We start from the raw sequence: 16,386 nt of genomic DNA, 5'->3' as shown, positions 1-16,386 counted from the left end.
GGAAAAATTACTTTATCAAGAAAACAAATGTTTTTGCCAAAGTGATTTCACGTGTATACAATATTATGTTTTTCTGTTAAAAAAATCCATTAACAGAAAATATTTTCCTTAAATAGGATAGTGTTTTTTCTATTTTCTTTAGTATACTTTTTTAAACTGGGGGCAGCGGATGGGGGGAGGGGTCTAAGTAAAAAAATAATTACCTAACAAGAGAAGTAGTTTACATGATCATAACCACTGAATTGCTGTCGGAAGGAAAAAAATGTAAAGTTTTAAATATAAAATTTTGCATAACTTCAAAAACTTACTTCAAATTTCTATCATTTATCACATATAAGACAATTTCCTAAATAGGTTTACACTCCTTTATTAAAAAGCCCCTAATGGTATTATGATATTCATTTTAAAATGCTACTACAAAAATGTTCTTTTCTTTATCTGGCTGCCTACTGTTCACTTAAGCCATAGACAATTTTTTAACAAAAAGCCTACATTAGGTAGAAATGTAATAATGAACTGGCCTTGTTTGCTAATGTTCTTTTCATGTTCAAGAATAACAGTCTATTCTAAAAATTCACCATTCAGGCAAAAGGACAGATATAATAATATTGTATTTTTTCTACGTATTTGAAAACTATTTCTTTAAGAGAGCCACCATAATTATTATCATGTCTCTATAAAAATTCCAGTAACTATATGATTTAGCATTGCTCTCTCCTCTACAAATAGGATAAAAGAACAGAGATTTGAAAACAAAGAAAATAGTACTTGGTGCACAAAATTATTTATTGGTATATGCTAAGTTCATTTCATTCTTAACCTGTATCAAATGTTAGGTAAAAATACTTAAATAGCTCTACTTAAATTTCAAAGTGCTCTTTAAATATCAAAACTAACTGGTGGAATGTTTTCTTAATCAAGAAATCTAGAACAAAATACATGGGGTAGAACAAATGGGAAAGGATTGGCTATATTTGAGAAAGAAAACATCAAACAATGCGTATATAATTATTTATTATACACCCATATGTAATTATTATTTTTTATTCTTATGTCATCACCATAGTCTTTCTTTAAGAAGAAAAATATGGGGTGGTAATTTCAATGATATGAGTATTACAAAATATTTCCCTCCCTTCCACCACAGGCATCCTAAGATGGGACAATTTTACGTCAACTGAAAAGAACATTGTCAAGATAACAAAATGAAAGCACAAACTCTTTTAGATGCAAAATCTTATCTATTTCAAACCTTATACTGCTCTCAAAAATTGTTACTTGAATAAAACTGTAAAATCACTGCTACAAATCAGTATTTTGAATTTCAACACTAATTTGAAAAATACATTAACATCTACAACTGGTAATGAGATACTAAAAATACTTAATAACAGCTACTCTTAACTCTGTATTTTTTAAAAGTAGGTACATTGTTTACACTTATGTGATTTATTGATGTTTTTTCGATGCCTTCCATGATTCTTAAATAGTATGACTGGAACTTTAACATTCAACATATCGCAAAGAAAATTCCTTTTATTGTGTAACAAAACTATTCTGGTTAGAAATAAATGTATTATTCCTCTTACTAACAATGATTTATCCACAGTCTAACAGAGCTAATTTTCCAGAATAGTGCTACTATTTATCAGAATTTTGTCTAGCAAAAAACTACTTTGTAAAGTTAAATACAGAGAGGTACTAGTACACAGGCCTTGGAATCACATTGACCTGGGTTTAATCTTAAATTCTATACACACAAGCTGTGTGACTTCGGCTTTCTTCGTCTTTCTCAACCTCACTTTTCAAACTCATCTGTAAACTAGGGCTAGTAACATCTACCTTCCAGGTAACTACTCTCTCACTTAAGGTTGTTTGTAAAGTACTTACCACCGTGCCTGGAGCAAGGCACACATTCAGTAAAACAGACCAAAATAATCTGTTGCTTCATGAAAATAGCTTTGAACAGGCTAAAATAAATATCAAAAATAACAATGCAACTAGAACGAGACTGGGAAATCGTTTCCTCACTCTACTGTTTATGGAAAACAAATACTGAAATAAAGGAAGCATACACTTCCCTAAGAAGACGTTAAAGTTACTTACTTAGAGAAGATACCTGATTTTTCAACCAACTTTGCTCTCCTATGCTACCACTTCCCAGTGTTTTTCCTATACTATGATTTCGAGGCAAATCCTGGTTCATACATAAATTACGGTCTAAGTGGTTAGTCATTTAGTCATCTCTCCCAAGTCCAACTTCACGTTCCCCTAGATCTTCCTTCCCCCAGGCAGTTGAGTGTATTCTTCTTTCTTTCCTGAACTGAGTTAGTTGAAGGCACCTCTATTAAGGCATTTATCACTATATTTTAATTACTTTCAAGTCTGCCTTCCCATTACCACCCTAACTAGAGATTGTTTATGTGGATACCGCCAATGTAAACTGCCTTTAACTCATCTCTTTTTTTTCCCCAACACAATATCATATTCATATTAGCAATTTTTCATTGCTTCCTTGGGGCAGATTTCTAGAAATGAAATTAGTGGACCAAAGAATATAAATATTTGCAAAGTCTTTGATGAATGTCATCAAATTATTTTGCAGAAGGGTAAATGAGTGAGTGTGTGTGTGTGTTCCTATTTAATTCATCTTTGAGTTGCTGACATCCAGCCCAGGCAATAATTATTTGGAAAAATAATTTGAAATATTTAGAAGGTAAAATACATCTACCATAGTAACAAGGATATAAGTAAGTCTAAAAATACTTACTTAATATTCATGATTAAATACTCATGCTAGATCTGAGTCAAGGTTCTGGATAACCCAGATACACAGCCACTTGAAGAAATGCCAGTGTTTTCCAAAGCAGCTGCACCATTTTACATTCCCACCAAAATCTATGAGCATTCCAATTTCTCTACATCTTCAACAACATTTGCTGTTCTCTGACTTTTGATTGTAGCCATCCTAGTGGGTGTGTGTTGCTATCTCACTGTGGTTTTGATTTGCATTTCCCTGGTGACTAATGAGGTTGAACATCTTTGCATGTGCTTGTTGGCAATTGTATATGTTCTTTCAAGACATGTCTAGTCAGATCCTTTGCCCATTTTTAATTGGGTTGTCTTTTTATTATTACACTGTAAGTTCTCTTTATGTATTTCAAGTATAGTGCTTTCCTAAATATATGATTTGCAAATACTTTTAATTTTGAGAAAGACCAATTTATCTATATATTTTTTTCTTTTGTTGCTTGTGCTTTTAGTGTCATATCTAAGAAACCACTGCCATAGGTAAGGTCACAAAGATGTATCATTATGTTTTCTTCAAAGGGTTTTATGATTTTATCTCTTACGTTTAAATCTTTTATCCATTTGACATTAATTTTGATACACAAACTCAATATGAATATGAGGTAGGAATTCAACTTCATTTTTTTAACATGTGGATACCCAGTTGTTCAGCACCATTTGTTGAAAAGACTTCTTTTCCCATTGAATTATTTTGCCACCTTTGTCAAAAATCACTTGATCATACATTTATGGGTTTATTTCTGACTCTCAATTCTATTGATCCATATGTTTATCTTTATGCAAATACTACACTCTCTTTATTACAAGACAGTTTTCTAGTTAGTTTTGAAAGGGGGAAGTGTGGGCCGGCCTGGTGGCTCAGGCGGTTGGAGCTCCATGCTCCTAACTCCAAAGGCTGCCAGTTCGATTCCCACATGGGCCAGTGGGCTCTCAACCATAAGGTTGCCAGTTCAACTCCTCAAGTCCTGCAAGGGATGGTGGGCAGTGCCCCCTGCAACTGGAGTTCAACACGGCACCTTGAGCTGAGCTGCCACTGAGTTCCCAGATGGCTCAGTTGGTTGGAGTGTGTCCTCTCAACCACAAGGTTGCCGCTTCAACTCCCACAAGCGATGTTGGGCTGTGCCCCCTGCAACTAAGATTGAAAGGACAACAACTTGACTTGGAAAAAAGTCCTGGAAGTACACACTGTTCCCCAATAAAGTCCTGCGCCCCTTCCCCAATAAAAAAAATCGTATATAAAAAAAAAAGATATATATATTTAAAAAAAAAAAAAAAAGAAAGGGGGAAGTGTGAGTTCTCTACCTTTGTTCTTTTTCTCAAGATTGTTTTGGCTACTCTGGGTCCCTTAGGTTTCCATATGAATTTTAATATCAGTTTGTCAATTTTTGACAAAAATAAAGTTTGGATTCTGATAAGAATTACACTGCATCCCAATTTGGGAAGTACTGCCATCTTACCAGTATTTCAACTTACGAATATGAAATGTTTTCTCTTTATTTGGATTTTCTTTCATTTCTTTTTCAACAGTTTGTAGTTTTCACAGGATAAATTTTGCACTCCTGTTAAATTTATTCATACGTATTTCATTCTTTTGATGCTCTTATTAATTTTCATAATTTTATTTTTGGATTGTTTATGGCAAGTGAATAGAAATACAATTGATTTTTATATTTTTATTTTGCTAAATTTATTAATTGTAATAGTATCTTAATGAATTTCTTAGGATTTTCTATATACAACCACATGTCATCTGCAAACAGAGATTTTTACAATTTTCACCAATTATACTTGGTCTGCTCCACAGAACTGCAGTTTCTAAAAGTGGATCTCTGACATTTAACTTTTAATGTAAATTTTATCAATACATAACTTACTTGAAATTGGAAGAAGGAAAAGATTCTGATTGTAATCGAAAACTGCAGCAAAGTTTTATGTCTATCAAAAAGTTAAGTTTTGACCTTTCTATAAAAAAAAAAAACAGACAAAAAATAATTCCTTTAGTAAAATGAACTGAAAAGTTTTAAAAAAAACTGAAAAAATTATTTTCCTTGACCATACTAAATGTTGCTTTTGATCATTTAGATTTTTTCTTTTTAGCCATTAGCACAAAACTTATATTGGTATGCCAAAATTCAATTGTCTAAGAATTCTGGTAATTTTTAGGAAGTAGTTTACAAGGTCTTTAGAAAAATGTCAATCAGTGTTCACTGTAACAAATGATATCTAGGATCATATATAAATGTTTTCTAGTTTATTACTAATTAACATGAATTATCAGGCAAAAAAAAAAAAATGGAGTTCATATATAGTACTCATTTTTCCATCTTTGGAAAGGCTGAATTCCTAAGCTAATTTTCTTCACATCAAGAGCACTCTGACATTTTTCTCTAAAGTGAATTGTCTTCAATACGAATTTAGTCTTCATCATCTTTGAGATAACAAATGCATTAATCTTTTCCTTAATATTATGAACTATTTTGTCCAGTTTCACATTACACAGAATAAAAGAGAAATGGAAACCATCTTAGGAATCCAGAAGGGAATTGTGAAAATAATATAAATAAAAATAAGTTTGTTTTTGATACTTTTGAGTTTATCATCTTAATAAGCTAAATAATATTTCAACTTTGTGTTTACCATGTTTCATACTTAATTCTTATTCTATTCATTCTCACACTTGTATTCAGATCAGAATAGACCTAAAACATGTAAAATGCTTCACCTCTTCTACTTCTTCACTTAACCTTATGTCTACAGTGCTTTCTTCATTTCCCCAAATTTTCATCCTCCCCACTTTTTAATTTTTCATTAAAAATACTAATTTACACTGGTTTGTGTATTTTTAAAATTTTAGGTAATATAAAATGTACCATCTTAATCATTTTTAAGTGTACAGTTCAGTGGTATTGAATATACACGCATTTTTGTGCTACCATCACCACCATCCATCTCAAGAATTATTTTCATCCTGCAAAACTAAAACTCTATATTCTGTAAACAACAATTCCTCATTCTCCTCCCAGCCCCTGGCAACCATCATTTTATTTTCCGTATCTGTGCATTTGACTACTCTGGGTATTGTATGATTTGGAATCATAGAGTATCCTTTGGTAACTGGCTTATTTCACTGAGCATAATGTCCTCAAGGTTCATCCATGCTGTAGCATGTGTCAGAATTTTCTTCTTTTTTAAGGCTGAATAATATTCCATTGTATGGATATACCACATTTTGTTTATCCGTTCATTAGTCCGTGAACACTTAGGTTGCTTCCACCTCTTGGCTATTGTGAATAATGTTCTGAATATGGGTGTGCAGATATCTGTCAGAACGCTGCTTTCATTTTTTTTTTTTTTTTGATAAATAATCAGCAGAATTGCTGGATCATATGGTAGTTCTACTTTAAAATTTTTGAAAAACCACTGCTTTCCACAGAAGCTGTACCATTTCACACTCCCCCAACAGTACACAAGGTTTCCCATTTCTCCACATCATTGCCAATACTTATTATTTTTTGGATTTTTTGTTTTTTATAGCAGCCATCCTCAAAGCTGTGAAATGGTGTCCAATTGTGGTTTTGACGTGTATTTCCCTAGTGATTAGTAATATTGAGCATCTTTTCATGTGTTTATTGGCCATTTGTATATCTTATTTGGAAAAATGTCTATTCAAGTCCATTTTTAAGTTGGTTAGTGTGTTTGTTTTGCTATTGACTTGATGGAGTTCTTTATACATTCTGAATAATAGCTCCTAGTCAGATATACACAAATGTTTTCTCCAATTCTGTGGATTGCCTTTTCATTCGTTGATTGTGTTCCTTGATGCACAAAAGTTTTACATTTTTGATGTAGTCTAATTTATCTTTTTTTTTTCTTTTGTTGACTGTACTTTTGATGTCATTATCCAAGAAATCACCATCAAATCCGGTGTTATAAGGCTTTTCCCTTGTGTTTCCTTCTAAGAGTTTTACAGTTTTAGCACTTACAATTAGTTATTTGACACATTTTTAGTTAACTTTGCATATAGTGTAAGGTAAAAGTCCAGCTTCATTGTTTTGCATGTGGATATCCTCTTTTCCCAGTACTTTTTGTTGAGAAGTTTGTCTTTTCCCTTTGACTGGTTTCAGTACTCCTGTCAAAAATCATTTGACCATATAACTAAGGGTTTATTTCTGGGCCCTCAATTCTATTCCATTAGTCTATGTGTCTGTCTTATGCCAGTACCACACTGTTTCAATTACTATGGTTCTGTAACAAGTTTTGAAATCAGGAAATGTGAGCTCTCCAACTTTGTACTTTTTCAAAATTGCTCTGGCTATTCCACTTGAGATTCCATATGAATCATAGGATGGATTTTTCTATTTCTGCAAAAACTTGGTTGGGATTTTGATAGGGATTGTATTGAATCTGTAGATCGCTTTGGGTAGTATTAACATCCTAACAACATTAAGTCTTTCAATCCATGAACATGAAATGGTTTTCCATTTATTGCATCATCTTTAATTTCTTGCAGCAACATTTTGTAGCTTCAAGTGTATTGTAGTGTGCAGTGTACAAGTCTTTCTCCTCCATCGCTGAGTTTATTCCGAAGTATCTTATTCTTTTTTATGCTAGTGTAAATGGAATTGGTTTTGTTTTGTGTATTTTTAAATCTTACATAAATAATATCATTAAGTATTTATATTTTCACTTTATGTTTCACTATTATGGTACATACGAGTATATACATAGTGAATGTGTGTAACAACATGTACAAGAAGGACACAGCGCACCTTCAGGATAGCTCTCACCCGTGGGGAGGAAAAAGGCAGAGCAGGATGGTGTAAGGAAGTGATGTAGCTGTATCGATAATTTTTTTCTTTAATAGGATATCTGTATGGAAGATCTGTACATCTGCTGTACTTTCCTAACTTGAAATATCTTATAAGTTAAATTTTTTCACTAAATAAAAGAACTCTAAACCTTGGGATATCTGAAGCATACTTTGGGCTAAACAACTATGACTTTGCCTGTACTAGCTCTGTGCTCATTAACTGTCAGCTCTAGGCTAATTAATTTTTTGTGATGTGGCAGTAGGTGATCTAGAAAACAAAGTAAATATGCATAGTCACACCCCACCCCTCTGAGACCCCAAAAGCAGGGTTCCACACTATTAAAACCTTCATACCAGTGAGTCTTTACTTACTCCTCACTATTCAACTTGACTACCTTCGTAATACCAATGCTGAATGAAGCTCAATACAAATATGCTTAGGAAAAAGGAATATATATCAAAAGTAGTCTCTTTTTATTAGGTTTGACGCTTCTGATAGCTAAGCCAATAAATATGGGAAGTAGTTTTTGATACTATATATCAAGTGGATATCTTTCAAGGAATTTTTTAATGCATTAATTTTGATATTGTTTTAAAACAGCACTACTCTCCTCAGGAACTGAAAAGTGCAACAGGAGATAATTCTACAGTAAAAATTCAAAGACACCACTTGAGCTGTCAGGCCAATGGTCTCTAGTGTTTCAACATGGAATCTAAACAAGCACAGAGAAATAGCAGCTCTAAGAAGTAACCCGAGCAGTTTTCTTATTAACGCAAGGCACCGCTTAGAAAAACATAGTATTGGGGTATCAGATTACCACTACAGTGGTGACTCAGGACAGAACTGAAAATTATGCTAAAGTCTACATTTTTGTAAAGTTAACCTTCCCCCAGGAAAATGCTACATTATATTAATACTCTCTACTATTCAATACATATAATTTGCTACTCAACCTGATGTACAGTTAACTGTGCACTTATAAAACTATTTTTTAAATGATCATATAGAAAGGAGGAACGTAAAGAATCACATAAATTCATCACAAAATATATCATAGAACAACCGTTTAAACTCTATCATAGCTTTCATTTTAAGGGACTTGAGTGAAATATCTTTTAGTAATAAGTTCTTTGGCAATTTTGGCATATAGAAGGAACTACAAAATGTAAAGACAACCAAGGAGACTATCCTTAATTCATGAATTAACCTCACTTCCTTGTTACTGACTACTACATAGAACATCAGCCTCTCCAGTGTAACCGCTTAGCACTTATCTAGCACACAGTCAGCATATTGTAAGTATGTGTTGAATAAATGAATTCTCATTAATTCTTGACTTGTGGTGTTTTCTAGCTGGGATCAAGAAACTGCCATGCACCTCAAAACCTCAGCAGGTCTTATTTCAGTGAAATTATATTATTTTGATTTTCATATCCTGTTTAAATCTTTTGATAAAAAGTCATTTTTCCCCAAAACAAAATGACATTGCAGTGCCACTTAGCCATGAGAAAAGAAATGTAGATGAATATAATATTTATTATGCTAATTATATAGCAGTTTCTGTGGGTTCATGCTGAAAGTGAAAAATGACACTAGTTAAAATAGTAACTCTTCATGGTATTTTTCTGGCAATGGCAAACAATAGAATTTAAACATATTACTCATACCTCAGTACAAACACTAAGTCTTACTGAAACATTGTTCAGTACAGACATGAATTAGAGCAGTTCTGTCATGGATACTATCCAAAGGGTTTAAGTTCTTCAAAACAAAAGGAATGTGACCATAAGATAACTTTAGCCTCAAGAATGTCTCACAACATGAAATCTCAAGAAAATGTTACATGAGGTTTCAGATTACTTGTTTTAAAAGAATGGTTACCTACCACAGCTATCATACGTTTGGAATTATAATTAAAGATGCTCTTCTTTATAACAAAGCCAAAAGTATCTCAGTAACAAAAGAAAAATGAATCAGGTATCCGGGAGTGGGTTTAGAATGTGGCTACATCTAGAAATGTATTTCCTAATTGCCATCAGAGAACAAAAATTTCCATTTACATTCAGCTTCCTAAAGATGAAACAAATACATAACTATGTTATAGATTCAAAAGATGAGAATGACTGAAGATGTTAGAAATTGTTTTAAATATTCATAATGTCAAGATTACCAAAAAAGAAAGAAAACTTACGGAGAACGCTGGCCCACTGTTTGATGCCACAACAGCGTGGACTTCATCATTCAATTTTATTGAAAGCTCCCAGTTAGCCACTTGTGGTTTAACAATAGGAACTCTGAAATAGAAAGAAAAGAAAAAGTTAATAATTTTATATTATTCTTTCTCAGTTAACTGATTTTTTTTAATAGTAAGTGTGCAAAGTAAAACTACCAAAGACTATATTTTTGAACATTTTATTTAAAAGGTTCTACCCTTGGAAAAAAAGATTTCAGATTTAAACTAAAGAGACTTTTAAAAAGGAAAAATGAAACAGACACTCCAAGGACAACAGCAATCATTCTGGTACCATCATCTACTTTTTGAGTTGCTTAATTGTGACAGTCCTTCAAAAATTAACCTCCTTTACGTAATATTAATTTCTTCTCAATATGTGGTTACTGTCCAAGACTGTTTTTAAAAAATTACAGTGCTAGCTAGTCTTTTCTGTTTACCAAGTTTAATGAGCAATAATTGGTAGGCAAAAAACTGCCCATATTTAACATCCACAACTTGGTAAATTTGGACATATTTATTCACCCATGTTATCATCACTACAATCAAGGTAATAAACTTTCCACCACCTCCAAAAGTTTCATTTTTTGTCTCTTTTTTTGATAAGATACAACATCACTGATGCCGGTCTTCACACACAGGTCTTTTCTTATGTACTATCAATATTAATAGTCCAGACAAATTGGGTCAAGCAGCCAGAGACAAAAACATTTTTAGAATACAAATGTTTCACACAATTTTTAAATTTACAAAATTTTAATCATTTCTGAATTAACCTAAGTATTGTATGTTTACATTATTTATAGTTGTGAAGTAATATTTACTAAGCAATAAACATGTAGTATCCAGACTCTGGCTTAAGCCATAGTTCTGAAAAAATGTTGCAGGTTATGTTTTAATTTAATCGCCCCCCCACACACACACACACACACTGATTTCATAAGGATTCTCCACATAGTCAATTATAAAAAAGTCATCATCACTAAAACTTTGACTACCCTGTTTCCCCAAAAATAAGATCTAGCCAGACAATCAGCTTGAATGCATCTTTCAGAGCAAAAATTAATATAAGACCCGGTATTATATATTATATATTATATTGTATCGCATCGCATCGCATCATATCATATTATATTATATTATATTTTACCCGGTTTTATAGTAAAATAAGACCCGGTCTTATAGTAAAACAAAACCGGGTCTTATATTAGTTTTTGCTCCAAAAGATGCATTAGAGCTGATTGTCCTGCTAGGTCTTATTTTCGGGGAAATACAGTATATTCACATCACTTCTGGACACAATGTCTAATACAGGATGATTAATAATGTAGGTGACTACTTGTATTCAGTCCACTACTCATTATTTTCTGAAGATAAAGAAATGCTTTAAATACTATGGAAGTGAAAATCAAAGTAAAAAGAATGCATCGACAAATCAGTAATAGTGCACACTGTAGGCTTGGAAAAATTTTTTTTGGCAATTTGAAGCGGATTGTTCCAGAGGACAGAGCTTCACACTTGAGAGCAAGAAAGAACAACAGGGGAGCACACAAGAGGGAGAGGGGAGAGAACTCAAGTGGAGGTACAGGAAGACGAGGGCGGAGCACTTCTGTGCCCGACTCCACCTGTTTGGGCACCTTTTCCACAGGCATGTTTCTGTTTGTCTCTCCCATTGGCCCGTGGGCTCCTAAAAGACTACCACGATCATGCCTTAGTTTTATATCCTCAGCCTCCAGCACAGGTGGGGAAGTGTGAAAGCACTTGAGGAGCATCTACTGTGTGTGAACACTGCACAGGGAGGCCAAGTCACCCCAGGGACAGAGCATGAGTTACTGAGTGAGACTTGAGCTCCTAGATTGCTACTGGGCCGCTCTTGGATGATGTAGGTACATGGCCTCACTAGACTTCACTTTGTTTGCTTTCAAATGGGGTTGCCTCCCTGACCTCTCCGGGGTATTGTGATGACAGAAAACACCCTCTCAGCTAGATTACTGTGCAACATGGCTTTCTTAAATCTTGGCTCTCCTGGATGATTACGTTATTCTCCTGCTCAGGATTGTTCCATGGTTTTCTACTTCACATCAGGTTAAATTTTAATTAGCTACCTACCATTCAAGTTCCTTAAAAATAAGGCCCCAATCTTTGTATCCAATTTCATTTCTGATGATTATTCTCTGACTTGTATATCTGGTTGGTCCAAGCTCTTAAATTGCTCCACAAACCAAGCCAGTGGTTTACAAACTTTACAAAGTTTGCTTCATAAACTTTAGCCAAGCCAAGCTAAGAGGAGCAGGAGAACTAAGCACCGTGGTTATAAACTCAGGTGACCTGCAAAAGTTGGTAGACAACCCAGATCCGCCATTAATTACTTCTGACCTTGAGCAAACTGTTTAAGTCTCAGTTTCCTTAGGTACAAAATTAAGCTAATCATAGTATCTACCTCATTGTAATGTATTAAGGATTAAATTAACTAATGCACATAAACGTTAACTTTTATTATTATCACTAGTCCTAACTCTAGGACTATACTCATATTTCCCCCCTAATTCAAATCCCTTTAAAGAAACTTGGATGCCTGCTCTCTGTTTCTCAAACTCACAGATTCTTCAATAATATTCTCTCTCTCATAAACTGTTTCCTAACTATACTACAAACTTCAGTGATCTCCCTTCCATTTAACCTGTATTATGTGCTTAATATTTTCACAACTTAGTGGCCCAATGGAGGTAACTCTTTCAAGAAAGCGTGGAGACCCCTTTAAGTTAGGCAACAAGCCCTGTTTCCAGAGGAGTTGGGAAGTTATTGATCCTGACATCCTGTTGGAACCCGGAACACATTTTCCCACAGAAATCAATCTTACAGATGGTGGTGAGATGGTGGTCAGATAGTACTGAACCTAACTACTATTTATTTTCCCATTGTTTTATTTTGATCCACATCTGTTTCATATATGTTATAACCTGCCCCAAGAGGGATCTTGTGGAAAGAGCACAGGCTCTTTTGAGTTAAAATGCTGAGGAGGTCTAATCTCAGCCCATTCTCTTACTAGCCATGTACCAGGGAATTCTTCTCCTTTTGAGCCAAAAATTGTGCACTTGTAAAATAATGGATCAGAGAAGAGTTGGGGAAGTAACAGGGTAAAGCTGTTGCTTCTTCTGAGCACACAACTCCTGAAATGGCACTTTTCTAACAATTTCTGTTAATGTAATATGTTAGTAGGTTATAGGAAAGAGGCTTTACTGTGAAAGCAAGACCTTGAGATATCAAGAAAAAATGGTCAAACTGTGGAATCTCTTTAAGAGTTCACTCTTCTACCAACAAAACGTGTTAAGATTCCTTCTGGCTTTATATAAGTTTGAAAGTAGTTTTGTTTTGTTCTGTTTTTAAATAGATGGGTTTGAGCATATATGCCCATATAAATATAAAAAGATCTGCAGTAGAAATACAACTATAATAAACTATAAAGATAATACATACCAACCTAAAAGTACATATGCTCTATTTCTGCAAAATCATTGAAACAACACTAACAATGATTGATAGCAATTCCCCCAGCACAAACATGTTTTTAATGGTAATAATTATCTAAAGTTATATTTTAAATTTAAAAAAAGAATTACATTCAGCCAGCATATCTAAAATAGTCTCAGACAAGATTTTTATAAATGACTCTCTGAAAAGAGGGGGGGAACTCTTGGAGCTGCTTCACTCAACTCACCATAGTAATGACACACAGAAAACAGCTTCCTTTATTGAAGTAGGTATCTGGTGAACGAGGCTGCCATCTGATAAAAAATTTCATCTATACAACTTACTAAGTTATCTGCAAAGCTGGTATCATTGAAGCTACTGCTTCAAACCACAAGCAACCCCCTCCCACACAAAAAAATGGCAAAAGTAATTCCCATGAACAGCTACTCACAAAACAAATCAAATAATAGCTCTTACCCAGACCTGTCTACTTTGATTATCATCAGCCAGCCACAATGAATATGGTCAACATAACTAAATTTTTCTATATTTTATGACAAAAACTATCAGCTAATTGTCACAAATGTTAATGCTAATACATTTAACTTATTAGAATATTTTAATCAAAAAAGTACAAGGAATACTAACTCAAATACATTGCTACTACATGCCATTTTTTAAAGCAGATTTTATGTAAAAATAACTAACAGCATCTTTAGTTAGCAGGGATTATAAGCATCTCAAAACCATATTATCAGACACTCAGAAAAGCCGGTTTTCAATTGTGCCATTACCTATTTAGGAGTGAAATACTGAGTTAAAACAATGTTAGTGGTCAAAGAATCATTAAGCAATCCTTCATCATAACTTTCACAGTGGGTGGTCTGTAAAATGATCAAGAATAATATGCTGCATTCCATAGCCGCAGAGGTCAGCTTCTGCATACAAATCTTCGCAGGAAGAAAAAGGCCTTCAGAAAAGTGGGCCATTCATCTGAACCAAGTTCAGAGAATTTCCAGCACGGTGAAAAGATATGTTATGCAAGCACATAGATGTATTCAGTGGGGGTAGACAGAACCAGCTACGTGGAGACTACAAAGGAGCCCTCCCATGGCTCATGAATAAGTCGAGGAAATGATCAGAAAAAAAAGAGAGAGATGTTTAGACAGATGGCCCACTTTAAATGCCTGAGACAGGGCATAAGCAATTTTAATGAAACTTTAGATCTAGCATATGAATTGTTTCTTATTTCCTCCAGGAAAAAAAAAAGAAATCTAAAGACGACAAAAATTCAGCAGTTCACTGAAAAATCCACTTTTAGGAAGTAGGGATGGAGGAAGAGTCACAAATACAAGTTTTATTAGTGCAATAAATTCTTGTAAAATTCTGCAGAGAAGCCATCAGCGATCAAGATGAATGTAAAAAGCATGGAATGAACAGATTAAAGGAATTTTAAACAGAAGTCTACTGCCAAACCAAACAAAAATCTAAGTCTTATTATGTGAGAACTTACAACACTCCAACATTAAAGTTCATCACTGTAGAAGAAAGATAAAAGCAGCACTTTCAGAGAATCCCTTCAAAGCTAGAAAATGTCATAGTGGAGGAATAGAATTCTGCCTATATGCAATTTAAAATGTGTACATTTGCTTATATGAGTCCTTGTAGAAGAGCATGTACCACAAAATAGTGCCTAGAAATAGGGAACACACCCAAGTTTAGTGTCATTAGCATTACAAATGATAACAAGTGAACCTAGAAACAAATAATAATGTTGCTATAATCTTATATATTTTAAAATTATACACACCCTATTTCCTTCTTCCACCAAAAATGATTTAAGGTTCTCAATTTAAATCTTGGGGACAAGTAGCCCGGGAAGGCAATCTAGAGTAGCCATCACCCCCACAGGCTCAAGACAAAGACAGTCAGAATACCTAACTGACGTGTTGATTAAATGAGATAAAAGCAAAATAGAATGCTTAGACTAGTGCTTGGCACATAAATGCCAAAGAAGAATTATCATCATCACCATTGGGTGTAATATCTAAAATCCTCGTCTATTATTTCAACAACCCTGTTATTTGTTTAAATATTAACATACAATTTACATACAGTGAAATCCACAAATTTTATGTTCCACCTTTTACTTTTCTAGTACAAATGCCCCTTCCACCCAACAGTTGAACCATCGTTTAGACTAAAGTTTCACATAAACAGACTCCAAAAATACGTACTTTTATGTGTGGCTTTATTTTTTTTTGCCCAATATGTCTCTGAGGTTCAATCATGCTGAATAATTCATTCTGCTTTTATTGCGGAGTGGTACTTATTGTACAAGCATACTAAAATTAGTTTACCCTTCTATTGAAGGATATTTGGGTTGTTTCCAGTTAGGGGCTCTTATGAATAAAGCTGCAATAAATATTCCTTGTACAGGTCTTTTTTGAGGACCTATGTTTTCTTTTCTTGTGGATAAAAAATCCAGGAGTGAAAATACTGTAGTAAACATATGTTTAGTTTCATAAAAACTTCCACAGTTTTCCAAAGTATTAAAACATATCTCTACTCCCACCGCAATGGAATTTGCTCCATATCCTTGCCACCACTTGGTGGTGTTAGTTTTTCTACTTTCTAGCCAGGCCAGTGGCTGAGAAACCACATCTTATTATAGTTTAATGTGCATTTCTCTTATGACTAATAATGTTGAGTACTTCAACCTTACTGCTTATTGGCCACTTGTACTCAAGTTTTTGCCCATTTTTCATTAGGATATAGGCCTTATTATTATTGATTTGGGGGAGTCCTTTATTTTGGATAGAAAGCCTTTGTCACATTTATGAATTGTGAATATTTCCTCCCCCTCTGTGGCTTGCTGGTTAATATTCTTTAAAATCTCTTACCTTCAGTTTTTTGCTTTTTTTAAAATTAATACTTAATTTTCAGAGCAGTTTTAGGTTTTCAGAAAACTTGAGCAGGAAGTATAGGGAGTTCATATATATCCTCACTCACCTTACCTCTGACACAAGTGTCCTGAATTATCAACATCTTGCATTAGTGTAG

General features: G+C 33.9%; 1 protein-coding gene across 1 annotated transcript in view; it reads right to left on the bottom strand.

Annotated features, from left to right (window-relative positions):
- PCCA (propionyl-CoA carboxylase subunit alpha) overlaps positions 1 to 16,386 on the bottom strand; it is a 356,645-nt gene that overhangs the window by 112,182 nt on the left and 228,077 nt on the right. The window contains exon 19 of the mRNA XM_019754213.2: positions 9,814 to 9,916. Within this exon, the coding sequence (XP_019609772.1) occupies positions 9,814 to 9,916 (103 nt within the window). The remainder of the gene's footprint in view (positions 1 to 9,813; positions 9,917 to 16,386) is intronic.

Source organism: Rhinolophus sinicus, linkage group LG04 (genome assembly GCF_036562045.2).
Source record: "Rhinolophus sinicus isolate RSC01 linkage group LG04, ASM3656204v1, whole genome shotgun sequence".
Lineage (NCBI taxonomy): Eukaryota > Metazoa > Chordata > Mammalia > Chiroptera > Rhinolophidae > Rhinolophus > Rhinolophus sinicus.
This window is presented reverse-complemented; position numbering and strand designations above follow the sequence as displayed.